At 42.0% G+C, this 27,999-nt stretch overlaps 1 protein-coding gene across 2 annotated transcripts in view; it reads right to left on the bottom strand.

Moving 5' to 3' along the window:
• Cdk6 (cyclin dependent kinase 6) overlaps positions 1-27,999 on the bottom strand; it is a 196,257-nt gene that overhangs the window by 128,563 nt on the left and 39,695 nt on the right. For both annotated transcript variants that reach the window (XM_021162511.3, XM_029477311.2), the window contains one exon: positions 17,199-17,334. In XM_021162511.3, the coding sequence (XP_021018170.1) occupies positions 17,199-17,334 (136 nt within the window). The remainder of the gene's footprint in view (positions 1-17,198; positions 17,335-27,999) is intronic.

The following is a 27,999-nucleotide window of genomic DNA, read 5'->3' as shown; positions in this document are numbered from 1 at the left end:
TCCAAATTCATACCCTGACGTTAACATTAAGCCTGATATTTAATGTCAAAATTATGTGTTATTAGATAAAATTGGACAGGATGATTAGTCTCTGAAACTAGTGACTCTTATTCCACAGAGGCAAGTAGAACCGCTACTATAAACACACACCCTGATATCACAGGAGAAGACACTGCTGACTGACTGAGGAAGGCTGCATATCTTCAGGTCTGGGGGTCCTCCTTATATCCTGCTGTCAGTCTGTGGTTGCTTGGATTGGCCATCACTGGGATATACAGACTCAGCTATGGAGATGCACATAGGGCCTTGCGTCCCTTACCTCCCTGGTTACTGCTTTGTAGCCTATGAGAGTCTCAGACTAGATGAGGTCACAGGATGAGACCAGCCTTGACAGTTATCTCTGATAACACCCCAACCTCATTGGTTGGTGATCATAGCAGTTCTTTTATAGAGAGTTGAATGGAATTGTTTCCAGTGTGTGAGCACGTGCCTACACTGTGCACACATGTCATGGAGGTGAGTGTGGAGGTCAGGGGACAGCTTTAGGGAGTCCACTTTCTCCCTCCAATTTGTGGACACAGGGCGTCTTGCTTCTGCTGACTTGTATACCCCAGGTGGGCCAGCCTCCCAGGGGAATTCTCTTGTCCTCACCTAACACCCCCAACTCCGTCTTGGGGTTGGAGTGCTGAGATTAGAAATCTGTTTTTGTTTTTGTTCATTTTTAAATAGTAGTTTTGATCAGGCCATTGGCTTGCTTGGCAAGTGCTTTAACCCACATTTAGTCATTTTGCAGGCCCCTTAATATTATTTTAAGTGGTGTCAAATCATCTGTAATAAACATTAAAAACCCAATGAAATTCAAGTAGTATTATCTCCTTAGTGTTTCACCTTGTAAGGCAAACATTCAAATAAGCATCTTATTGATTTTCTTTTCTTTCTTTTCTTTTCCTTTTTAAAAGAATTTCTCCCATCTACACGTTCCCAAGCAAATGGTATCTTTTCTGAAGTTCTAAATTCACAACTACAAAGCCATGTCCTCACAGTGTTAAAATATGGCAAGAAACCATTCTCACCCCTTCTCCTCTGAAAGTTTTAGTGGTTAGAGCTAATGAGTGTGTCTCAACAGTTTAACACACATCTCACTCATGTGTGCCAGGAATCAGACTTCCTCAGACTGATCCTCTCCCAGCACAGTTAGATGCTTACAGAGAGGTTGGACGGGGCTCATCCAGGTCACAGACGCTTAATCCCTTCAATCTTTAGAAAACACAGTAACAGTTTCTGGAAGCTTCTATTTATCCTATAGTGGGTTTCGTCTCTCATCGTCAATGGCTTTTCTCTTCAGAACCTGGTTTTTATTCCCCACAGCTCTCTTCTGTGCTTTTGTAAGAACCACCACAGGTCATGGTGAAGACGGACTGACAGTCAGCAGGACAGATCTTTGTGGAAATGGACGCTACCACCAGTTTTAACAACGCCAGCTTGAACTGCAGAAGAGTTAACTGCTGAGTGTCCTTTCCATGTGGCAGTAAATTATCAACGATTAAAGAGCTCATTTCCCTCACCCCGTGCTTCACCGCTTTTCTCAGCTCCCAGCAATAACATAAAAACCACCCCCAAAGACAAAACCTGCCGCTAAGGGGGCAGCGCTGTGGTGATTTTCTAAGGCATTATGATCAATAGTGATCAACAGAGCATGGGATAACTGCTCCCCTTAATTTACTGGTTCCTTTGAAGGGTTAAAATATGGCAGATGTTGACAGCTGACACTTCACACTAACAGGACAGACACTTTGCTGTGGGGCCTGGTCTAGGCTTTCCTTTCCCTGCAGCTGTCTGTGTAGAACTAATTGTATCCATTTGTTTAACCTCAGGGACGTCTGGAGGGGACCCAGTGCCACAAGGGTACCTTTTTTTTTTAACGGTCATTTCCTCTCTGGTGTAACTGGCATGACAGCATGTGACAAACAGAAATTAATGGGGACACTGCTGTGCCAATTCCTCCTGAATTGCTGACACTGGCTACAGGCTGCCTGTATGCCACCCAGCCAAGACCTCACATGAAACATGGCGAAGGGCCCACAGCTCTATTCACCGACAAGCCAGCTGGTCAGTGATGAGAGGAGCCTGAACAATGTGGTGTACAAACCAGGAAGAAAATGCTTTCTGAACCAATTCAAACCAAAGAGGCGGCATTTGCTAGGAGTTAATATGACCATTTATTTTCCTGAGTGGTACATCACAGGGCTCCAATTTCCAAAGTAATTCAAATGCACAAAGCACATCTCACATAAGGACTCCTAAGGTGTAAGTTTGGAGGAACCGTCACTCCAGCAAGATGGAACTATGTGAGACAAGTATCCAAGGAAGCCTCCTGTTAGTAGGCTGCTTCCAGAAGGGCTTGGGAGCTGCCATGTCTCTTGCCTCCAGCTAACAACCACAGTGCTGGTTTAGAATTCTATGCATGGATATCTCTTGCACTCTTTCTCCCACGTACAAGTGCACACACAAGCACATACACACAAAAGAACCCTCAGATCAGGCTCATTAACTGCCTGCCACAGAGTTTGCAGGGTGAGGAATATGCCTCAACTGTGGCAAGACATACTCTCCCCTCTTCACATAATCAAGAATGAACCTTGGCTTGTCATCACTTACAACACTGGCTCTGCTATGGATCAGGTCTGGCTGATCTGAGCACATAGGACTATGTAAATGCACATTTTTTTAGAAGTTGGCATAAAAACCAGTTTAGGTGGCACACACCTTTAGTCTAAGCATTTAGGTGGCAGAGGCAGGGGGAATCTCTGTGGGTTCCAAGGCAGCCTAATGGATATGTCAGCTTCCTAGCCAGCCTGGGTTATATAGTGTGTTTACAAGAAAGGCACTAGGCAGGAAAGTTACCTAGTTATGAGTCTGAGTACAACCTACAAGTCAAACCTAAGAAGAAAAGATGGGAAAGCCTAATTGGGAAAAAAAAAAAAAAAACCACTCTAGCAGAACCTCTCTACCACATTTATGCAACTCTAAAGGCATTTAAAAGTGACTCAGCATGACTTGATGGGGAATTTCGGTGCTCCAAAGTAATATGTTTAAGTCACTTTTTCTCCTGTTCAAGGTTTTAAAGTGTAAAAAGTGACAAGGATGTGTTACAGAGCATATGGGAGCATATGGGACCCAAGGCGACCTGGAATCTCCCAAAGAACAGGTGTGTGCTCGGGCTAAAGGGGTCTGGAGGGAGGAGGAGCCAGAGCAAGTAGCAAGCTAGAGTTCCAAGGGGGGTTTTCCAAGCCGGTGTTTGAATGATGGCCTTTAGGGTGGTCATTCTTTGGCCACAAAGAGTTCGTTTCAGGGGCAGGTAGTCATCTTTCTACTAATGAAGGGAAACAATGTTCTCCAAGTCACCCAGCCAAGACACATAAGACTGGGGATGGGGACGGGGACGGGGATGGGGATGGGAGGTGTGTGTGTGTGGCAGAATGGAGTCTGCTAGATATAGGCACCAGGAATAACTGCAGTGAAGGACTGATATGTTTGTAAGTCAAACTTGTGAGTATGTACTGCATTTAGGAAAACTTAAAACATTCGTAACTTAGAACAGAGGCAAAGAGTTGGAGGGAGGGGGAAAAACCGCAAAAGGAGAAGTCTCAGAAACAAACACATTCCTAAAATACACTAAATAATGCAAGCGGAGCCTTTTAAAATGTTCCCTGCCTAGCTGTGATGAAAGGATGGACCATTTAGAGACTGCTGTATCCAGGGATCCGTCCCATAATCAGCTTCTAAACGCTGACACCATTGCATACACTAGCAAGATCTTGCTGAAAGGACCCAAATATAGCTGTCTCTTGTGAGACGATGCCGGGGCCTAGCAAACACAGGAGTGGATGTTCACAGTCAGCTATTGGATGTATCACAGGGCTCCCAATGGAGAAGCTAGAGAAAGTACCCAAGGAGCTAAAGGGATCTGCAACCCTATTGTTGGAACAACATGATGTACTAACCGGAACCCTGGAGCTCTTGTCTCTAGCTGCATATGTATCGAAAGATGGCCTAGTCGGCCATCAATGGAAAGAGAGGCCCATTGGACTTGCAAACTTTATATGCCCCAATATAGGGGAATGCCAGGGCCAAAAGAATGGGAATGGGTGGGTAGGGAAGTGGGGGGCGCTATGGGGGACTTTTGGGATAGTATTGGAAATGTAATTGAGGAAATTATGTAATAAAAATATTAAAAAAAAAAAAATGAAAAAAAAAAAAATGTTCCCTGCCAATCGAATCTTTAAGGACTCCCTGCTTTCCCATAACAAAGTAACGCTTTCATGAAAATCCAAACAATCCAACCCAAATCATGCTCAGACTTTTTGCTCAACACCAATATGGAAACGTGAAAATAACAGAAAATCCATTCAACTTCAGTCATCCCCTCATGCCATAAACATCCATGCATCCATCCATCCATCCATCCATCCATCCATTCCCTTCAGTCACAAGCCCATGATCTGAGTGTGTGCATCTCCGAATCCACTCTGTAACCTTTAATAAAGACACATGCAAGCAATGTCCTGAACATCCCCCCTGACTTGCAGTGAAATATGCCTGCAGTCTCCGAAGTGGCTCTGTCATTTGTTCCAGTTGCTACAGGGCCCACTGTGAGGGCAGGTAAGCACGAGGGCCACACTTCCAGAGGTCAGTTCCCTGGAACCATGTGAAGGATCAGATTCCATTGTGTGGCCCAGTGAAGGCCTTCCCGAATTCATGCTCCCAGAGTTTTGTCTCTCTAATAATAATACTACTCACATTTATGAGTTTACCTGCAGTTTATGTTCCTGATTATCTAAACCCTTCCACATTAGAAGCATCTAATTTAAAAATGCCAGTAGTAGTAAAATAATTCTGTATGTGGAATTTCAGACACTTTTCAGCAGTGTTACCACTTTTCAACAAAATAGGATCTGTCTAGTTAATATAAAGTAGCTTTCTCTCAGCTCAGTGCCACTCTACAGTAATCAAGAAGTCCCATGGCTTGTCAAAGACAAGGTGATTACTCAAAAGTACAACCTGTGTCATAGGGAGCCATGTAAAGGTGACTCGTGAGACACTGGACACGGTACATTTTCAGACTTGACAGTTTTACTTAATGCTTCACCATACCTCAACAGAACAAGAATAGAGATCTTTGTCAAGACCTTCCCAGGGCAAGTCAAACAAAGGCAACAAGTCCATTTCCTCTGGCAACAGGCTCGCCAGTTCCTGGAAGCTGGGAACTGATGAAGGGAAGGATGCTCACTGATTTCTGCCTGAGGAATGGGCCTTCCCACAGCGGATAATTAAGTGATTACCAGGGCTGTGTGCATCCCAAGCACACCGCCTTGATGGTTGAGGAGCTCAAAGCCTATGCACTCTTGGTTTGGGATAACTGTGCTGGGTAGTGGCAATTTTCTAAATGCAATTCAGAGACTACAAAGCTATGGTACTGATCGTTCTGTAAGTGACACATGCCCAGAAGTTCTCAGTTCAAGAAACCATAAGAAGAAATGACAATAGATTTTCAAATAAGACTCTTCCTTCAAAACAAACACCCCCCCCCCAGCACTTTAAAAATAATGCAAATTGATGTCCCTGGCATGACTTTACCTATAACTGAGAATTAGAGTAGGCTCCTTTGGGCACATGGTGGACACGGTGGCACTGTAACAGATATGTCACTGTCTGCGAGTACTCTGACTGTGGGCAGCACTGAACGGTTTTAAGCAGGTGCAGAATTACAAATACCTCTTTTTAAAAAGCCTTCGCTCAAATATGTAATATAATCACTAAGAGCTCATGCTAACCGAACTTGAAGCTGACTTCAAATAAAGACTGAGACCACTGAAGAAACTATACATGAGCCTGAACTGGAATAACAAGTAAGCTTATGACTTTTTTCTGTGGGCAGGCATGCATTTACATTTACTAACGCCTAGTGACTCTTCCATTACAGTTCAGGAAACTCCCCCACAGACCGATTTTCCTCATGTGTGGCACAACGATGATTAAAGAAGGTAACCATACACGTAGGTCTTGGGAAGGGTTAGTATCACTGAGGTTTTCAATGCTGCGATTTTATCGAGCACATCATCCACACCTATGCACCCAATACTCTAATGTGCACAGCGTGCTTGTTGTATAAGGCTTGTCCTCATGTGCTGCCTAAAAGAGGAAGTGACAGAGTGCTACTAGGTACAAAAAAAAAAAAAAAGACTGGCATGAGAACATCTATTCTGTAACAGAAAACATCACTGCTAAATATGCACTCAAAGATCATTTGGTTGGATGATAAAAATGGGCTGTTACTAGGAATTTCATCCAGGAGTCTCATATAGCAGGAGCCCACAAATATAAACAGCATAGCCTATATCAACAGAGATACACAGTATTAGCATCTTGATATACTTCTTTCTGTTTTTTAAATCATAAGCATTAGCAATGTGTTTTCAAATTGAGAATCTGGTACCTACACAATTTTTATCTTGTTCTTTCTTTAGATAATTATTCTTCAAAAGTGGGGTTCTAGGAGAAATCCTTCTGTGGTGATATGACCGCTGTTAGGAGTTCTGTAATTTACATAACCATCCCTTATAGCACATTCTGGCTTCACCATGCAACCCCAAACCTTGCTGCCATTCTGTCTACATGTGGGTCTTGATGAATGTTTATGATCCTCGTTCATATCTAAATTGGTTAGTTTTTAAAATTAGTTTGTAAAAGCCTTTTTTACATTAAGGATATTAAACTTTTACTATACTTTGTGTAAATAATTGTTTGCCCTTTAAGTTTACATGTATTCTATAAATTTAATATTTTTTGAATCTCTGAATGACACACAAACACATATGATGTTTTGTTTTCTCCCTATGTAACTCTGGCTGTCCCAGAACCCACTCTAAAGATCTGGATAGCCTTGAATTCACAGAGATCCACCTGTTTCTGCCTCCCAAGTGCTGGAACTAAAGGTCTGAATCCCTGTACCTGGCTTTTGTGATATATGGTTTACACTCAGCAACCCCCACATCAAAATCTGACATTTGCTAAAATGTTCTATACATTAAAAAGAATGAACTGTAATCCAATAATATTCACTCATCTGTCCAAACTGGAAATAAGTGGATTTCTACAAATCATCAACAAAGGTCCTTGTTTCAAATACAAAGCTGCAAGTGTAGCCTTCAGCCCCCTAAGCAGCACTAGATGCTGGAAAAGGAGGCCTGTTTCTAGCAAAATTTACAAGCAAACTCAGCTGTCTGTTTTCTAAGGAGCCCGTCCTGCTTTACAGGGCTACCTCTGAACAGTGTCTCCATTATTCCACCCAGCACTCACTCCCAATTTTCTGTTTTCTGGCAGCTGTTCCCTAACTTACAAATAATGTGTGTCTTTGTTTAGAGTTCCTTAAAAAAAAAAAAAAAAAAAAAAAAAAAAACAAAACCCGTATATCCTAAATGTGGAAGAAAGCTCAATTCATTTCACTTTGAAACCCGAGAAATCAATAACACAAACCATATGTTAATTACCGGACTCGGTGATAAATTACACACGAAGTTCTGTGCAACCCTCGTGTCGGAAGCTAAGGACGAAGCACTTCTCTTAGGGTGTGACCCCTACCCCCAGGAGGACACCAGAATGTAACCATGTCTTAATTCATGCTGATGTCATTTGTATTTATTTCCCTTCAGGTTCCTAATTAAGAGCTCACAGCATGGATGAACAGTGCCTATCGTAGACAGTTAGTACAGTGGCAACATTCACAACAGATACAATCAAAGACAGAACCGCTACTTATGTCCTTGTGTGCTACTTACTTGGGTTCATATAGCTTTGCAGTGCACACATAACCCAGCCTGCCTTTAGTATCTGCCTGAAATACATATGAAGAGGCTTGGGATTTAGAAGATATCTGCTGTGATCCATGTAATAATTTTAATGGGGAGAATAAGAGTTATTGATAACTCTGCTTCCTGCATTTAAAACCCCACATAATGGACTACTTTTTACAAAGCACCTTTGAGAGAAGGGCTACTGCTAGTCTTCAAATCTATCTCCGTTGTTAATGGGACCCAATCAACTCATTTCCTTCTGCATCACCAAATCACCTCTTGACTCCTTGTTCTTTACCTTCCTGACCAGGAAGATGGTTTTGGTAAATGGTAAGGACAAAAAGAAAAACAAGGCCCGAGTCTACAGCTTCTATGGCGTTCATTCTGCCAACACCGGAGGTCAGTGACAGGCAATTTTCCAGTTCTAGGCTTTAATACTGACGTGTGATATAGTAGCGCGATGGGAAAATCAGCAAGAAGTGTTCAGAATGTTCACTTCACACTAACCATACGAAGAGTGCCTTACACTGCGGGTAATTGTTTCCGGACCAATCTACACTGCACGAGGCACAGACTTGAACTTTCATGTTGACATTCCTAAACGTGATTCACAGCAAAACCCCTCCAGGCCTGCAATCAATCCCCATACCTGCTATGTTCTATTTGAACTTTCTGATCTGAAATCATTGACTACCCTTTAGAAGAATGTTTGAAAACAAAAAGCAAAGCAAAAACAAAAACACCTCTCTTTTTGTCCAAAAAAAGGGAAAAAATTGAATATCACTAGGGACAGATGTGAACAACGGTCAATATAAAATCAGTAAGGTTATCGAGTCACATTTGTTAGAAGCCTTGAATCAAAACGGAGCCAACCAGAGCCTGGACACTCATGGTTCCTTGGACACCAGGTTCAAATGCACTCATTGTAGTGGCTCATACTGTTGTCATCATTAAAACTTGCTACAAAGGCTCACTTAACATTTCACATGGGTTTGGTTCCTTACTATATATAGGAGGTGGGGATGGGGGTGGGGGGGAGATGAAAAATTCTGACCAGTTATACTTGCAAGTCCAGTAATGGTTTCCTAATTCAAGACCACAGAACTGTGAAAACATTAGTATGCATGAGACAAAAAGTATTTTTCAAAGGTCAAGTCATGATGTATCATCTATCATGAATGCCCATTTTGAAAGGGTAGGCTCCTTAGTTGGTTAAGAATCTTTAGTTAGGGGCTGGGAATGGCAGCACACACCTTTACTTCTAGCACTTGAGTGGCAGAAGTAGAATTCTCTGGGAGTTCAAGGCCAGCCTGGTCTACACAGTGAGTACCAGGACAGCCTGGACTATGCAAAAATAAGTACAATAAAATATAGAGAAAGAAAGGAATCTTTTTGTTTGGAAGTTCATACTTCTAAGCATTTTTGATTCAGATCTCCTACTAAGGAGTTAATTGTTTTCTAATAGAAGAACTAGGGCTTCTAATCCAGCTTCCAGGCCACGGGCAACTTCAGTTAGAAGCCATGCAAACGTCACCTTAAATCCTTCCATTTTACTGTTTCTTTCTGATCAGGCCTTACAAAGCAGCCTATGCTGGTCTTGAGTTCACATTCCTGCCTCCAACCCCAGAGCTTTAGAATCACAAAGATAAGCCACCATGCAACCAGAAGAGCTCTGCAGTCTATCGGGAGCTCCTGCATCCAGGCCGAGCACACATTACATGGGTTAGAGTTGTCTCAGAACAAAATGGAGACACTTCCCATTCTCAGCTGGGTCTTGTGACAGACACATCTAATGTGATGGACAGACAGTGAACAAGAGCAAGAGAGGAGTTAAATGAGGCCCCAGATCAAACAGGGCTTTTGACGTTACTCTGTAGATCATGGGAAGTCACTTGGGGACAAGGTTTCAGTAGGGGAGTCACAGAGCTTTATGTATGCTTTAAAGACAATGTCTGTGGCTCCTGTGCAGGGGCAGAAGTGGGATGCTGAGCCAGCCATCATGTTTGATGGACCGAGTGTAGACTGTGAAGGAAAGCAATCACTGATGCTCAGGTTCAAGCAAGGCTTAGCTTGAGGAGAGGACTCCAGGTAGGCTTGTGTGTACAAGACAGGCTGCTGGTGGTGGTGCAGGTGTGTGTGTGTGTGTGTGTGTGTTTGCGCACATGCGAATGAAGGCCAACTCTGGGTGTCACTCTTGAGGAAGCATTCACTTTTCCCATTTTGAGACAGGCTCTCTCATCAGAACCTGTTCACCAATTGCTGTAGGCTGTCCAGCAAACAAGCTCCTCAGAAATCCTTGCCTGAAATCCAATAAGTACCTGACCATTCCCAACTCCATGACCACTGGAAACGCAGGAACGTGTGGCTACGGAAGAAAAGAGCTGAGGCTATCAGGAAGCCTCGCATGCCCCCACATTTAAAGGCGATAACAGGCACTTCAGAACAAGTTAATGTAGACAGGAATACCTCCCCTTTGTGCAGATTTTGCGGTTACCATGGTGACAATGCAGCGGGTACATACTGCCTGTAACTTTTTAGTGGGCTCTATCAACAGACTTGTTGCCTGCCATGAGGAAGCATTCTCTCAGAAAGAGTCCAATTTACCTGCTGTTTCTTTAATCTAAGTGTTATTTGTCAATGAGTCAGCTTTTATTTCAATTCGTCTTATTATACCTTTAGAATGGGACTATTATTTTTAAATGACATTTGTACTTCTTGCTTGTAGGGGGAATTAAACCACCAAATAGCTTTGTTATAGTTTCTAATCAGAGTACTACGTATTTGAAGAATTCTATCTTCTTTCCAACCATGTATTTTTAGCTACTACAAAGACGGAAAAATTTGTATGAACATTTGTTTCTGTGAGGATCCTCAAAATCTAGATTACCTAAAACAATGCTCACCTTGAAAAAGTTTCTTGTGCATTTTCATTTGGGGTTAAAGACAAAATACGCTATGGATATTTGTGATGGAAGGGACAGCAAAGGGAACTTCCTAGTAGGAGATGAAAGATACTAATGGATTCATTTCTCTATGTATTAGATACGTGCTTGCGGGTTTGGGGGTATAAGTGACTGTAGCTGTTAAAGCTCACGTACCCTGTTTTCTTCCTGATCTCAGAGAACACTTAGTACAGATTCACTACAAATGCAAGTTATCACTCCTGTCTAACCAATGGCACAGGGCCAGCAGGGCGATACTCATAACCATTTTCTCTTAACATAGGTCACAGTCCTGATCAAAGTCGGGGCACCTTTTCTGCGGTGCTAGGCAAGCTCTTGACCACTCAGGCCTATTCCCATCCCATGATCCCTGTTCTAAAAAATACAGAATGCTTGTGAAACACAACAGCTAATAAGTACACTATGATTCATGGAATTTTTATAAGGCAAAATAAGAGTTGAGGGTGCATTAATAAATTAGATACAGCACAATAGTAGCTAAGTCCACCAAATGCCACTTTTGTGTATACAGAAGGACAGTAGAATTAAAGTGAGCTCCTTGGAACTCAAGACTGGAGGAAAGCCTAAGACTGGCACCTCTGAGGAAGCTGGGCAGGGCTCTGCAGAGCCAGAGCCAACAGATGCTAAAAGAGAACACAGGTTAGCAGTGGCACTGGTGTGGAGTCATACAAGGAGAAAGGCTAAAGCTGGACGCTGAGTTAGAGAAAAGGATGTAGGGTCCATAGAGTATTGAGCATCAACCAAAAAAGTTAAACCGGAAAACTACCGTGGCTTGGGATGTGCAGGCTTAATCACTGCTGTAATTACTGACTTACCCTTAGTGACGTTATTGTTAGTCAGAGTCTGCTTGAAGGTGTCAGAGACACGACTGGCCTATGAAATCCCTTATACCAGAATGAGTATTAATAAAATGTGATTTCGCTCACTGAAGGCCACTTACTGTGCCATCCTGTAAGGCATCTTTCACATACGTAGTTACTTTCTCTTAAAACTTTTAACTATAAAAATAATTTGCATAAACGGGGGGCAGCACTGTGCAGACACTCGTGTGAAAAAAATCATAGTCTAGGCAATTAGTCTAACCATGATATCAAATTGAATAAAACATTTTTTTTCTGTCCAAATCTTTATCATTATTATGGACTCCTTGTTCTCTGAATTTCTTGTCTCTGGGATCACCTTTATTATGCGACATCTGCTCTGAATTTCACATGTGATAAAGAGGGTGTGAGTGTTGGTGGCAGATGGCTAGTGTCCAGCAGTGACAGGGCTTTCAAGCCTGCCCCGTTTGCTGAGGAGCGATATTTTCATGTTAATTTGTTCTGTGTCCTGCAAAGATAGGACACATCACCTGCTGTAAGGCTGCAAAGCGGAGACCACCAGGAGCTGTGAGGGGCCTGGGTTTGGTTCCTTTAAGAGCAGAAGCGGAAGATGTGGGAGACTCTCTTTGCAGCACAAGAGACCAGTCACTTTGCATTATGTCAAGCAGAGAGGGATGAATCAGGCCTGGGCATTTCATCCTGACATCAGAGCCATGTTTACAGCAAGCAGATATTAGTCAGGAAAACAGATATTTCCCAGAGGCAGAAAACAGGTGCTATCAAGAGTGTGTGCTGGTCTTTGAAGTCTGAGTTTTGTAAAATAAACCTAATAGTACATTTTATCTCTTACTGAAAATAGTCAAACTAACATAGTCTCCAACAAACAATTGACTGAAGATAAAAAGAAATCTAATTCAGTGAGAAAATTACCGACACAGACATAAACCCCAAGCTTTGCTTTGGGTTCTCCCAGCTCCATAGAACTCATTTATTATAAGGATACATGAACATAATTTTTATACCAGGACTCCATGGTTTTGAGCTCAAGGAACCCTGTCCTGCTGAGAAAAGTCTGTTCATCTGTGCTTCTTCTGAACTTTATTCTCACGGGACGATACTTCCCATTTCATTAAATAGGCTGCACAGGCACAATAGCCAGAGAATAACATCAGGTATATTTTCAGAGAGTTTATAAGTCAGCTGAGAAGAAAGCCGATGTGCAGGCAAGTGCCCTAGCAGTGGATAGTGCAGGAAGTCAGGCATCTTGAAGGTCTCACACAGGAGTCTGTCCGTCCTCAGCACTCCGCCATATGGCTTCTGCAGTGACTAAGGAATATGGTGAACAAGCTTTTGGACACTCCCCATGACCCCGTGTCATCTAGTGGCAGATGGGCACATGAAGATGGAAAGTAAAGGCAGAACTGAACTCCACAGCAAAACAGATTCCAGGATAACAGTCTGAACTAGAGAAGCGAGCCAGCCATGTCCACAGGTCCACACCGGCCTGTTTTCTGGTTTCACGGGAGAGCGGTCCACAGGCAAATCATCATGAGAAAAGGACAGATGGACCTACAGAATATTGTAGCAAATCGTCAATTTGACCTAGAAATTTTTACTTAAAACCGCTGGAAAGAACAGCCTCTTACTGTTGTTATTATTATTGTTGTTGTTATTATTATTTATTAACTTTATTTTTTTACAGCTTTTTAGAGATGATGTAGAGGCATAGCTTGTGACTTATTTTATCAAGGCCTAACAAGATGACAATGCAGTAATGACAGGATGTCCTCCTCTACAAACTGACCTCAATACCAACCTGCACAACCACATAAACTTCCACGTTTTTAATTTTCTCAAAACAAATGTTATTCAGATATCTGAAAAATTGTTTTGTGAGAGATATTTCTAAAGTCCTCCATGGGCTGATTTCTAACAAATATGTCAATTAAATGATAATTCTAACAAAAAGATTTTTATCTCCTTCTAGACACTATGGAACATTAAAGTTTTATCTAAGCCCTGCCTTCCTATAGGTGGCAAACTAGCAGGTAAACAATGCCGTGAGAGCAGAACAGGAAGATGGTAAAGTCCTGGACCTACACCATCTCACATGGCTGCACTCTTGATTTTGTTGTTGTTGTTGTTGCTGCTATTTTGTATCTATTTCATGTTAAAATATAGTCCAGATTTTTTATTTTATTATTATTATTATTATTAACATAGCATGTTTCAATGCATGTAAAATGATGTCAATACATTATCTATTAACACTCTAGATGCTGTGACTACTTTAGAGAATACTTTGGTACCACATAGAAAAAGACTAAGACCTAGGTTAGGCTAAGTTGTTGGTACTTGAAAATATCCCCAAACTATTAAATAATCACTGAGAACGATTTCTGTATGCTTTTGTGAGATCTTTCCCCGCCTCCCACCTCTCTCTCTCATTTTGCTTTTCAAGACAGGTTTTCTCTGTGTAGCCCTATAGCCCTGGATATACTGGAACTAGCTCTGTAGAGCAGGGTGGCTTTGAACTCAGAGGTCCACCTGCCTCAGCTTCCCAGTGCTGGGATTAAAGGTGTGTGCCACAATGCTGGGTGCCTGAGTGTTTCCTCTGTGTCTGTCTCCCTCTCTGTCTCCCTCTCTCTGTGCATTTCATCTTTCATTTCACAGAAGTCACTGAGAGTAGGCTCATTTTGTGTTTGCAAAGTGTTCACCATGGAAACATCCTAAATACAGAAAACACTGAACAAATAGTGCCTCAGTATAGTCTAAAAAACTCTTATTCCACCAACCATTCTATAGAAAAGAATCCATTTTTGTTTTCCCAATAAGTTGTTCAACATAGTAACATTCACTAGCTCAAGGACAGACTTGGCATAAATACATCTGTATGACAAATATTTGTTCTACAGTTTCATGCTTGAAAACTTCAACCCACAATGCAGTTAGCCTATAGTCTAAATTCCTAAAACTAAATCAATCACTAAGACAAAGATACAATTGCCTAGTAAAAATATTTGTTATCAGTTATGCCTGTAACCTAAACTGCCCACTGATGGTTGTATATGCTGCTAAACAATTATTCATGATTTTAAAAAATGGTTTTATGCTGGGCGTGGTGGCGCACACCTTTAATCCCAGCACTCGGGAAGCAGAGGCAGGCGGATTTCTGAGTTCGAGGCCAGCCTGGTCTACAAAGTGAGTTCCAGAACAGCCAGGGCTATACAGAGAAACCCTGTCTCGAAAAACCAAAAAAAAAAAAAAAAAAAAAATGGTTTTATATCCATCACTTTTCTCCACATCATGACAAAAGACCTTATAAATTAAGGGAGGGAGGGTTTATTTTGCCTGGTGATCTCAGAGGGTGCAGTCCATTATAAAGGGTAAGACATTGTAGTGGAAGCAAGAAGCAAGGAGACAAGCAGCTTCATGGTGTCAGGCAGCTTGTGCACACTGCCCTGATCAGGAAGTAAGGAATTTGGGCAAGAAATGGGGCTGAGCTACCACCCATAAGGCCTGCAGTTCAAAGATGCACTTCTTTCAGCTGGCCCCATGCTACTAAGTGTTCCTACCAGCTAGGGAATGAGTGTTCAAACACAGGAGAATGTAAGGTATAGTTTATACTCATCTTACAACAACCTTACTAAAGCAGGACAATATTCTGTAAGAAACATATGACAGTTGGTACTCATGAATAGACAGATGCATATATACATAACCACAAGGGCAGAGAATACAAGGAACTGGAGAGTGTAACAACGAGTAAAAGGCAAATGAGCCAGTATCCAACTTGAGTGTGGATCAAGCACATCTGGATGGGCCTCACTAACAGAAACGCCACAAGAAGGCCACTGAGGTGGGGAGTCATACCACATCAAGAACTGGGATCTGGCTTTTGGGAGGCAGAAGCAGCAGATCTCTAAGAGTTTGAGTCCGGCCTAGCACACAGAGCAAGTTCTAGGACAGCTGAAGTCATTCACAGAGAGCCTGTTTTGAAAAAACCAACCCCCACTGTCTTAGTCAGGGTTTCTATTCCTGCACAAACATCATGACCAAGAAGCAAGTTGAGGAGGAAAGGGTTTATTCGGCTTACACTTCCATACTGCTGTTAAATCACCAAGGAAGTCAGGACTGGAACTCAAGCAGGTCAGAAAGCAGGAGCTGATGCAGAGGCTATGGAAGGATGTTCTTTACTGGCTTGCTTCCCCTGGCTTGCTCAGTCTGCTCTCTTATAGAACCCAAGACTACCAGCCCAGAGATGGTCCCACCCACAAGGGGCCTTTCCCTCTTGATCACTAATTGAGAAAATGCCCCACAGCCAGATCTCATGGAGGCATTTCCTCAACTGAAGCTCCTTTCTCTGTGATAACTCCAGCTGTGTCAAGTTGACACAAAACTAGCCAGTACACCCACCAAAAACCAAACCAAACCAAACCAAACCAAACGAAAACCCATGATCATTGTGCTCAGAGAACAATGTGAGTGAAAAGGATGGACCCTGCTCTGTTGGCACAAGGTGGAGTTTTGGGATTAAGTACATAGAGGAAAAAAAAGTAGCGTTCGGGAATGGAAGATGATGCCGGAGGAAGAGAGTTCATGGAGGGAGGACCAAGACCAGATGATCAGAAGTCTACACTTGGAGAGTTTTCATGTCACTGCACACAAAGAAATGTGCATAGTTCAAACCCCCAGTATATATCACATTCTTTAATGAGAGCAAGACGGGAGAAATGAAATGTCTTACTAGCCTAAACCTGAATAGATAATCATTTATTACGTTGCAGTCTAAATGTATCAATATCTGGGGACACCACTTGGCCATCACACAAGAAGACATTTCTTACTCTGTGGAGATGTGCACGGACTTAACAGGAGAACTGGAAAATGAGGTGAACCAGTATAACAGGCAAGAGTACTAATTTTTTTTGTGGCGCTTTCCCCATTAGATTTAAAGGAAAAAAGAATTTTGTTTGTAGTCAATATACTTCCCAGCTTCCTGACCATGAAGGGCAGAAGGTGTGTCCTAATCATCTTTGAATCCCAACAGTACAACCTGCCATTTAGACTAAAACAAACAGCCAAACAGAAAGGGCTAGATGATCATGCATATCTGTGTAATATGGATGTACCTCAGAATCAGCATATAATTATAACCTACGTGTTTTTGAGTGACAATGAAAATTATATCTTTAAGAGACAAAGAACCATCAGGATAGACTGAAATATATATACATATATATATATATATATATATATGTATATATATATCTTTATAAGACATTAGGGCCAGGGGCCAGATAATATAGAAATAAGGAGTATTAAAGAATTTTAATGTGCATTTTTAATTGACCCTAAAATTAAACTGGACTACAACCCCACTCTTTGACGATCCCACTTAGCAGAGGACTAGATTATTTTCCCTTCTTTGAACATCTTACTTAGTTGACATTTTGAACTATATTTTAAGTTTCAAAAACATCAACTCTGGCAATTTCATAGTGAAATAAGGCTAGTGTTCAACAGGCTGTAACCATAGCAAGTCTGACGACTGTGGGTACCTTTATAGTTTCTGTGGGTACGCCAGGCTCTGGAACTTTATCCAAGTAAGTGGTCAAGTCTTGATCAACATGCTCAAACACTAGTGTAAGCTTGGTTTCTCTGTCTGTCCGTGACACTGTGCACACATCAAACAACCTAGAAGGGAAAACAAACAAACAAACAAACAAACAAACAAAAACAAAACAGAATGAGTAGGTGGAAATAAGTCAAGTAGGAACGAATGTGTCTTCCCTGTACCCCTCCATTTCACTCCCTAGCTGGTGGCACACCTCGTGATCATGTCCATGGGATCTGCTATCAAAGTCCTGCAAAGGAGTGGTGTAAGCCAGACCATTCAAGGAGCAGTCACCAAGCAACATGATTGGAGTTCAAAAATTTCTGCCCAGAGTGTCTTCATTAATTTAGTCTTTACACAGAATTTATTGGTGAATATAGCTTTAAAAACCTACAATCCAGGCAAAACAATTCTAATAACTCTTAGCTTATAGACTGAGGATTGTTTGAGGCCAGCTGAGCAGTCTCTGGAGATGGTAGACTCGGCAAAACAGTTTCCTAGAACGACCATGGCTATGGAAGCCACTATGACAGACCACGGAGAAGCATGGAGACAGACTTCTCATCCTAGAGAGCCAACGGACTGCCCTAGCAATGGCGTATGTTCTTAGTTTTAACATTCAAAATCTCACGTAGAATCCCCTGTAAAAATACATTCCAAGTCTTAAAAAGTTTTAATAGACAGAAAATAAGTCCATGTATTTAGAGGATATCATGCAGAGTTTTGAAATATTGGGAAAGTATTGCATGAAAAAGAGAGTGACTGTAACCCATGATGCAGTAGATCCACTCCAAAGCTGCTCCAAGCATGGATTCAAATGCTTACGCACCAAGAAGATGAAAAGATGGGTCTGCCTAAGAGCTTGGTTATCATTCAAACACTGGAATCCACTGAAATCGAAAGGGGAAGTCTCTGGGAAACTCATAAAAACAAGTATTACAGAACAAGCCTTTTGGGATCCAGAGAATCTTCAAACCTAAGGACAAGAAGTATTTTAGTTTATCACACTTTCAAAAGCATGGTTGTTTCACCAGGCTGTCTGAAAAATTAAACAAATTGTCCATAAATAAGTCATAAAGAAACTTCTTTGAGATGAATGTGATATAAATAATAAGAGGAAATGTATAAAATGCTATTTGTATTATGTTTTCATTTAAAAATTAAAAAATCTCTTCCAAAAAATTGTGTGTAAAGCCTGGGTTCCCTGCTGTGGCTCAATCCCGATGCTACCTCTGTCAAATGTTCAAGGCCTAGGTGGTTTACAGGGCCCTGCTACTTTATTTCTGAGGTACATGGCCTTCAAACATAGGACTTCTTTCTAACGCCACACCAAAGTTTAAGAGCCCTACAAAACACTGTAAACAATTTTAATCTATAATAAACTGTGTAAAGCCCACTGTGAAAGGCTTGCGACCATGCATAGTTAACGTTTGGGGAGACTATCAGAAGGGTGCTTTGAAGTTGCTGGTTTGACCCTTCACACATAAGCTGCTTTGGGCCACCTTGTTACTATTATCTTTCAACTAGCTCTCAAAGGAAAGAGAAGAATTGCAAATCAGAAAGCTCCTTTGTATCTGATGCTTTGTATTTGCAGTAAAACTACAATGAACCAAAAATGGGGTGTGGGGAAATAAAATACAAAACACTCTAAGTAGACCATTACATGTCCAGTTACAATTAAAAACATTCCCACTATAACTAAGATATCCCTTAATGAAAAGTGTGTGTCAGTCACCACGGATCAATTAATGAACAGCTCCCGTTCTTATTAAAGGAGAGCGTGTGTGTGTGTGTGTGTGTGTGTGTGTGTGTGTGTCTGTGTGTCTGTGTGTGTGTGTGTGTGTGTGTGTGTCTGTGTGTCTGTGTCTGCAGCTACTAATTGTCAGAAGAAGAAAAAACTATGATGGGGACATAACAATTGAGCCAAAAGGCCACCGTTCCCTAAACCGTTGTCGTAAAAATTACCTAACAGCTCTGGCAGTATGCAATGTTGCTACATCTCAATGAAACCGTTTCAAGCCTCTTGTACAACACAATTCATGAATAACATTTAACCACCCAAGCTGCTTCTCTTTATGCAATATCTTGCTCTTCAAAATATTAATACCTGCTAATGTCACCTAAGGTAACTCGGCTTCATACTAAAGGTGCAGAAGTTAGTTAGAGGTGAGCTTGACAAGGCACTGCTGACTGTCTTAAATGATAAACCTGGGGAAAAATTTTAAAGTGGAGTGAATTTAAAGAGGTGTGTGGCAGTGCATACAGCCAAATGTTATTTTAGTTTATGTACATAAGTATTTTGCCTGCATGTGTGTGTATCAGGTATATACTTGGTGCCTTTGGAGGCACAGAGCTTCGGATCACCTAGACCTGGAGTTACGGATGGTCATACACCAGCATCTGGGTGCTAAGAACCGAACATGTCCTCCATAAGAGCAGCAAATGCTCTTCCTGCTGAGCCGTCCCTCCAGTCCCTAGAGCGCGGGTTCTGATGCATGCGTGGACTTATACATTGTTAGCTATAAGAAATCAGGTGCTATGTACAGGTTCAAGAAGAAACTACTTTTAAATTTTAGGTGTTACTGTTAATTTGCAAAGAGGAGGATATCATAATTTCCTTAGAAATTTATAATCCATATCAAGGAAATAAGCATACACTTCCTACTTTGAGGCTTCAGTGTCTGCTGTCAGGAGCTTGTAGAGGGGCTACTTCAAAGAAGACGTCTGAGAAAATACTGCTCTTCACTGTAATATAAAGCGCTTTGATTGTTTAGTTATGTGTGTGTGTGTGTATATATATATATACACACAGTATATATACTATATATAAACTATATATACTATATATAGTTGAAGATATCTATGTACAGTTTGTAGAGAACATTATGCTAAAAGTTAATAGTTGCATTGATTGCAATGGATAGCAAATGCACTTTGAGCCAACATTTGTGAATACTGATTTTGGAAATCCTAGACCCCAATACTCATACTTTTTTTTATCTATGGCTCCCTCTAAAATTACTCCAAATCAAACAGCAGTCATTTTGGCAGACAAAACACAATAAATACTGCAATACAGTAAGTTCCATAGAACCCAGTTAAAATAAACCAAGGTCTCAGTATTTGGCTGAATGTTGGCAACCTGCATTTACATAAATGAATAGATAGATGGATAGATAGATAAACAAACAAACAAACAAACAAATAAACCCTACTATATTCCGCGGACTTTCAAAAGAAAAAAGCAAGATAGATCTGACCATTTTAACATAAACACTGAGAAATAACTTCCACTGTATGATTTCTTATGTTGGCCTACATTTATGACTTTCTAAAATATTCAGTAATATGACAGAATACCATTGATTGCATGACTACATTTTCAGAGGAAGAATGGAACCGCACTGCACTGACAATCAGAGCAAAATCACAGTCAACATTTGTCACAGTCACCCCGTGTGATCTGAGCAAGCACACACTGAGACGGAGGAAGGGGTTGGGGAGATGAGCCAGCCGTTGAGTGTGCTTGATGCTCCAGATCACCTGGCAGCTTACAACTGCCTAAAATCCCAGCTCCCGGAGATCTGACACCCTCTTGTGCTGCAAGGGCCCTTGCACACATGTGATGCACATAAACTCATGCAGATACACACACACACATAAATGAGCATCATTTTTTTAAAAAAGTATTTATTCGGTATTTATTGAGGCTATACATCCATCTTAGGAGATTGTACACAAACCAAAATACAGATCATTATCATTTCAAGGGAAACAGACCCACCTCTACATGTTCTCTACCCAGTGAGCTACTTTGCTGGCTGTTTGTATTGTTTGGACCTCCTGCTGCTAGGGTGGGGGGTGTGGAGAACAAGCACACAGCCCACAGAACCCTCAGCCTTTCTGCTGACCTGATGTCCTCTAACAAAACATTACCTGAATTAACTCTGCATCCTACCCATTGTAATTCTTAATGACTGCTTCCTGTTCACAGTCTCAATTTAACCTGCTGCTCCGGAAGCTATTGCACAGGGAAACTACCTTCAACTAATGGATGGGATTACATTCATTCTACCCAGTAGGTTTGGGATTTCCAAAGTTTACAATTTACAAAAGTCTCCCAAACAACGAGCTTTGTAAACACAACCTCTGTCTTTCTATTGTAGCTATAATAAAAGGGAAATCTGTATTATTAGCTAAGCAGGAAGTTTTAAGAGGACTCTTTTCCTGCCAGGTTTCCCTGACCCCTGCACACCCTTCATTGTTTGGATACCAAATAGTTCCAGAGCTGTCTGGCACAGCTGCCTGAGGGACATAACAAATTCTTATTTGAACCAGAGCCAGAACTTGAAATTGAGAAGGTCCCCTCACACCCCTGCATCTAATCTTGAAAGTTCATGAAGTGCTTTTGGTGGGTACAGTTTGTGCACCAAATCAATCTTCAGCAATTCCACCAGCCCCACACTGCCTGACAGAGGCGAGGTGGCTCTTTTTTGCTCATGAAATACAGACTGTGTATGCAATGATTTGCCATCAGCTGGAAATGACAAACTCCAGAAGCACCCACAGCAATGACTATGCTGCTAAAGGAGATTGTGACTTTGCGGCATCTTCAGAATGTGTATCAGTACCTACCACATACAGGTGCCATACTCAGTTTAAAGTTTCTGAGGGACACAGGGCAAGTAAGGCATGTGGGCAGTGTTGTTCAGTGACAACTATGCATCATGGATGGAAGGAGGCTAGAGAGTTGGTCCCGGGAATTTCACTGCAATGGAGACTAAAACTCTTTATGCATTACCAGACTGGAGAGGCAAAATGCCTGCAGCAGCTGGTGTCCAGCGCTTTAGTCTACACAGCACAGAATGCAGCCAGGACCTCGGGGATCTTGTTTAAGTACCTAAAGCCTCTTCTGTCTAATCTACATTCTGAATTTAGAAAAGTTACCTAAGCTGCTAAGTCACATTTCTGAATTTGAATTGAGTTTTTTTTTTTTTTTTTAAACAGTAAAACCAGCTCTAACCCCTGGCAAATCATCTTTCCAGGGACTCACCTGGAAATAATGCACAATAAAAAGTAGTAGTGCCAGTAATGTCTAAAAGAAACAATCATAAGACGTCTACAAATATTTTGAAACTACAGACATCAATATCTGACCTGAAATGCATCGTATACAGTTAGTTATACTGTACAGCTAAAACAATGAGTTAACTTCATGCACGCTAGTAGCACTAGTGTCTTCTAAGTTACATCTCCTTAACCCATGAGCTGTAATTCCATTTGGAGTTAGGTAGCTGAATATTAGGGTGGCAAAATATTTATTAACAGAAAAGGTTTCTGAACACACAAGGGCCAAAAATAAATTGAAATTTAAGAACATTAATTATTCCAAGGAGTTTCTGACCATGACAAACTTGTGTTGCAGCAAGCATACTTCCCACTGCACCAGCACGTGCTCCTTGCACTGCACACAGCGTGTGTCCCCCAACTGCACACAGCACAGCCACTGCACACAGTATGTGCTTCCCCCCCCCCCCCCCCGCACACAGCACAGCCCCTTCCCACTGCACCAGCACATGCGGCTTGCATTGCACACGCATGTGTGTCCCCCACTGCACACAGCACATGCCCATGTCCCTTTTCACTGCACACAGCACATGCCCCTCCCACTGCACATGTTGTCAGCCTCCACAACACCAAGCAACGCACCTTGGAACTGCCCAGCCCAGACTGGTATGCACTACACACACAAAGCTGTCTGTTTTTGTAGAAATATAGTGCTTTAATTACGGAACACAAACTCAATGCTTTCCTATTGTCCCTCTTCAGCACGTTAAGTATCAAATTAGGTTCTCTGAATTGCGTTACAATGTTTCATTTTTAAAGCAGCCGTTTTGAGTTGTGCATGGGTTTTGTAAACAGTCATCAAATAAATTCTAGCTAGGGGTTAGGACAGAATCTCAAAATATTTCTGAAGTGGCCCTAATCTAAAAATGCTTTGTCATTTTGTGTTATGTATTTATTCAAAATGGTGTTCTCAGCGTTGACAACTAGAAAATCAAAACGTTGACCAACTCTGAAAAACACGGAATACTGTCTTTTATATCACATGCTCAGCCAAGAGTTAACTTTAAAAAAAAATAACAAGCCCGTCCACCTCACTATAAGCACAGTTTCATCTTCAGTGAATTGTAAAACTGTATGTATTTCAGAGAACTGTCTCACAGTATAATTATCCAGCTTATTATTAGCACATGCCTCACGTATGTATCTATTTTAGATACTCATATACTTGGGGTTGCAGAATATTTCTTGGGCAGAAAGGGTGAAGGAGTGGAAAAGGTTTAGGGTGCACTGCTCTCTGTAACTGGACTTCTCTGACTCTATGGGAGACTATTAACTATTTACTGCCTGGGACTGGCTCCTCCATTAGTTCATCATCCTGGCAACACCAATCAATGCCCAGCAGCATAGCTGACGGACTGTGAGTTCTTAAAGAACTCCTATCAGAGGGGCCAGGGAGGCAGTGCTCGCGTCTCGTGTGAGAAGCCTTGTGTGTGAGCCTCAGCACACTACAAACAGAACACGTTGGCATACAACACACACCTCACAGGGCGAGGGCAGGGCCAATCTGCCCTCATCAGAAGGCCAAGGGTACCACCAGCTGCTACACAGGGAGTTCAGGGCCAACCTGGGACAGTTTCAGGGAACTAACTTCTATCTGAGGTTTATGACCTGACCAGAGACATGTTATGGAGCAAAAGAATACAAAGGAAGAAGAGACAGTCAAGCCATCACTCACAGGAATCTGGAACCTGGGACAGGAGAGGAAATGAGGGAGACTGAAGGACTTAACAAGTAATATAAAGATACCTAGTTCAATTAATTAAAGGCTGAGTCAAATGCCTAGGGGCATGCACCTCTGAAACCCACAATTAAACAAACCCCTTCCCATCAGCTATTGGTGGAAACTCAAAATACACCACACAACAAATTAACAGAAACCTCAGGTGAGGGAAAGCCCTTATGCAAATCTAATGGGGGAGGCAGGAAGTCCGCATCCTGTGTCCCTCACCAGGGTACTCCTCCAGCTGTAGTGCCTACCAGCAAGTCCACAGTTCATCTTTCAGGGCTCTCAGCACTGCAGGGTCTACTTTCAGCTTCTACTTACATGCCCCTGGCAACTGTGCTTCTGTTAGGTTTTAGGATTCCCCCCCCCCAAAAAAAGTGTTTCAAGACGAACTGGGAATCCCCTAAACTGGGTAAGTTTACAAGATGTGACTCGCTCTTCAGTAAATGCCGAAAATAAAGCAAACAGTACAACTTCTGTGTATGGAAACATTCCTGAACATGACCAATGAGAACTGGTGCAACAGCTAGATCACAAATCCGATACTGAGGATGGTTCCGTGGTAGATGGGATTCTGGGATGCCTTCATCTTGCTTTGCTCAGACCCTTCAAATGAATGTAGAACAACAGGATCCAGGGCTTCCCAGTGTCCTGCAGCAAGCACTAGCTGAGTCTCCCCATTATTGAATGCAGCTCTTCAAATCTGGCCTGCAGCAGAGGCAGAGAAGAATGAGGTTGCAACCTCACTCAGGCTGACTGCATGTTATTTTGTGGGGGAAGAAAGAAAAATGATATTTTAAAGCAGAAACAAGAAAACTCCTAAAACCCCCAGTTTTTGCGTTGTAGGAAAAGACAATAGCAACAGGACAGAAATAAGCTCTGACTTACCCTATGGATCTTTAGGTCTAGAATCCCAGGACAGAGGGTGGGAGGGAGGGAGGGAGGGAGGGAGGGAGGGAGGGAAGGAGGGAGGAGGGGGGCAGCACCTAAGCAATGAGGAGTTGGTAAATTTGGCTGAGTCCAGAACTAATGCTTAACCGTTCTGAAACTTCAAAAGGAACATAAAGCTGCTTGTGCTAAAAGAAGAAACCTGCCTGCCTGCTGCACCCTCCTTGGGTCAAGATTTGAATAAAGAATAATTCACCAACCACAGCTACAGCTCATCACCGCCTTATCGCTTGAAGTCTCTATCAAGCATGGCAAACTTTTAGCTTACACAAATCTCCTTAAATGACTTCAACCACACAAAGCATCTGTGTCAAAACTCAGAACCCCAAACCCATGCACCGGGGAGAAGGGGACCCCGGTCCAAGGCATCACAAGCAAGTGAGGAGTACAGAACAGCTAACTTTAAAAGCAGCTTTGACCTGGAAGCACCTGTCCATTTGCCTTTCATCATCTCCACTGCATTTAGTGCCGAATCTGACACGCAATGAGTGTTCAAGAAATGGCTACTGAATGGATGGAAGTTTCAAAATGACAGGTCCGGACAAGGTCGGGGCAAAGCAGAAGAGAAGGTGCTCAGAGCCCCAAGCGAGCAAGCCTCTGTAACTGAGGCTGAAGCAAGGGGGCCAGAGCTGCCATCCTGCATTCATTATGAAACTCTTATGTGTCCTTTCCTGGCTTGCCAACTAACTTGTACAGATTCTGACTGACATCTTAGTGTTCACACTGCAGCAACCCTACAGGATGGTCCTTGTTTTTGACATGCGCCACCATTCATAAAGTCAAAAGGCAAAACCAAGAGAAATATCCATCAACTAATGGAGAAAGAAATGTGCCACACCGGTGCATGGAATCTTACATGGTAACAAAAAGAAATATGGATACATAATATGCTGGATAAACCTCGAAAAAATTCTGCTAAATGAAAGAATCCAGTCATGAAAGTGGCGTGATTCCATTCGTATGAAGTGTAGAGAAACAGGCTGAACACAGAGTCAAAAATAGACTGAGATAGGATTGGAGCACAGAGGTTGCTGGGAGAAAAGGGAACAAACGCTATGTCCACTTGGTTTCTTTTGAGAGGGTTTAGGTCACGGGGATCGTTACACAATCGTGGTAAACGTACTGGCATGATCACTAAACTACACACTTGCACAGGTGAACTTTATGGTGTTCACACTGTATCTTTATGAAGATGTTTAAATACAAGTCAAAACAAATAAGAGGAAAAAACCAGCAGAGAAAGGCTTTGTACAGTGTTGGGAGCAGATTTAAACTGCTCTGTTACAGAAAAAGTGAGAGTCAGCAATGTAGATCTCACATGCTATCACCCCTGGTGTCTACACACATACACCAGACAACACACACACACACTACACATATACACCAGACACAATGCATACTCAACACACATACACACCAGACACAACACACACAGCAGACCACACACACAGACACATCATACATAGACACAGCAGACCACACACACACACACCACACACATACTACACATACACACCACACACAACACACACAGCAGACCACATACACACACACACCAGACACAACACACATACATATACCAGACCACACATACCAGACATCACACACATACACACCACACATACATCATACACATACCAAACAAACACACTAGACACAACACACACAAAAGATTGCACACCACACATACACACCAGGCACATACATGCATACACACCACACATACATCATACATACACCACACATCACATACCATACAAACAAAATACACATAACACACATTACATATCACACACACATACACAGGGAGGGCAGACTGAGAATAATGCTCAGGAAATACACACACACATAGGAAATTGAAAAGCTAAAGACTACTGACCTCTTGCCCTCTTGTGCTTGCTCTTTGACTGGTTAGAAAAATGACACATGGCAATTCACCAAAAAGGGCTTGAAACAGATATTCTGTTTCCGAGAATAGAAGAGCTAAGAGGTATTTTAAAAAGTGAACAGGTTTGGCTTGAGTCACATACAGTGCGGAACATTCTGGACAACTGTCAACACTCAGGTCTCATTCCATCTCTGAACTGTAAACGCCTCGTTTTCCAGCTTGGGCCTTTCTTGAGGAAAAACGATAGAGCAGCCAAAACTAGGAAGCCACGTGTGATGAAGACTGTCTGCACAGTCTTAGGAGGAGAAACAAGACTGACTATGCCATACGCCTAAACTCTCCAGTACCACACCCACAGACCGTGAGCCACTTTATCCCAGCCAGCACTAATCCACTCAGGTACCTACGATTAGGTTCTCTCCAATACAGTAACCCTGCAAGTCGTCTCCTGGTAAGGAACAACAATGACTATTAAATTGTAACATAAAAGAAATAAGCAAAAAAATCTAGTAACACTAACAGAAACAATCAGTGACGCAATATTCCAGGTTGTCCAGCATGGGCTCACACCAGTGTGAGACATGGTTTCTTTTGCTCTAATGATAAAACCGCACAGCATCTGCAAAGTGTTTTGAAAATGCCCCCCATTACTCAGGAATGCTAACTGGTAAGGATCTTTCTGTGTGTGCGCGCACGCACACACACACACACACACACACACACACACACACACACACAATGTGGCTCTATGATACAGATCTACATTTACTGGGCAGAGAAGGCTTTCACAATGTCCTGCAGACTTGGAAGAGTCTGTCCTGTGTGATTCCATATATATAAACAGAACAGCACAGGATAAATTATGTTGCTGTTAGTGCTTATCTTTGGGTGATAAAATTATGAAATATTGTTTTCTGATATTCCTTATCCATGCTGTCTACCAGGAGAACTTACTTCATAAAACAATTTTTAAAGATTTATTTAGTTTTAAGTGTATGGTTTGCCTTTGTGTGTGAATGTTACCATGTGCATGCCTGGTATCTTCGGAGGTCAAAAACC

This window comes from Mus caroli, unplaced genomic scaffold (genome assembly GCF_978045245.1).
Source record: "Mus caroli unplaced genomic scaffold, Mus_caroli_1 scaffold_4, whole genome shotgun sequence".
NCBI classification, from domain to species: Eukaryota; Metazoa; Chordata; class Mammalia; order Rodentia; family Muridae; genus Mus; species Mus caroli.
Note: the sequence above shows the minus strand (reverse complement) of the source record. Positions and strands in the feature narration are given on the sequence as shown.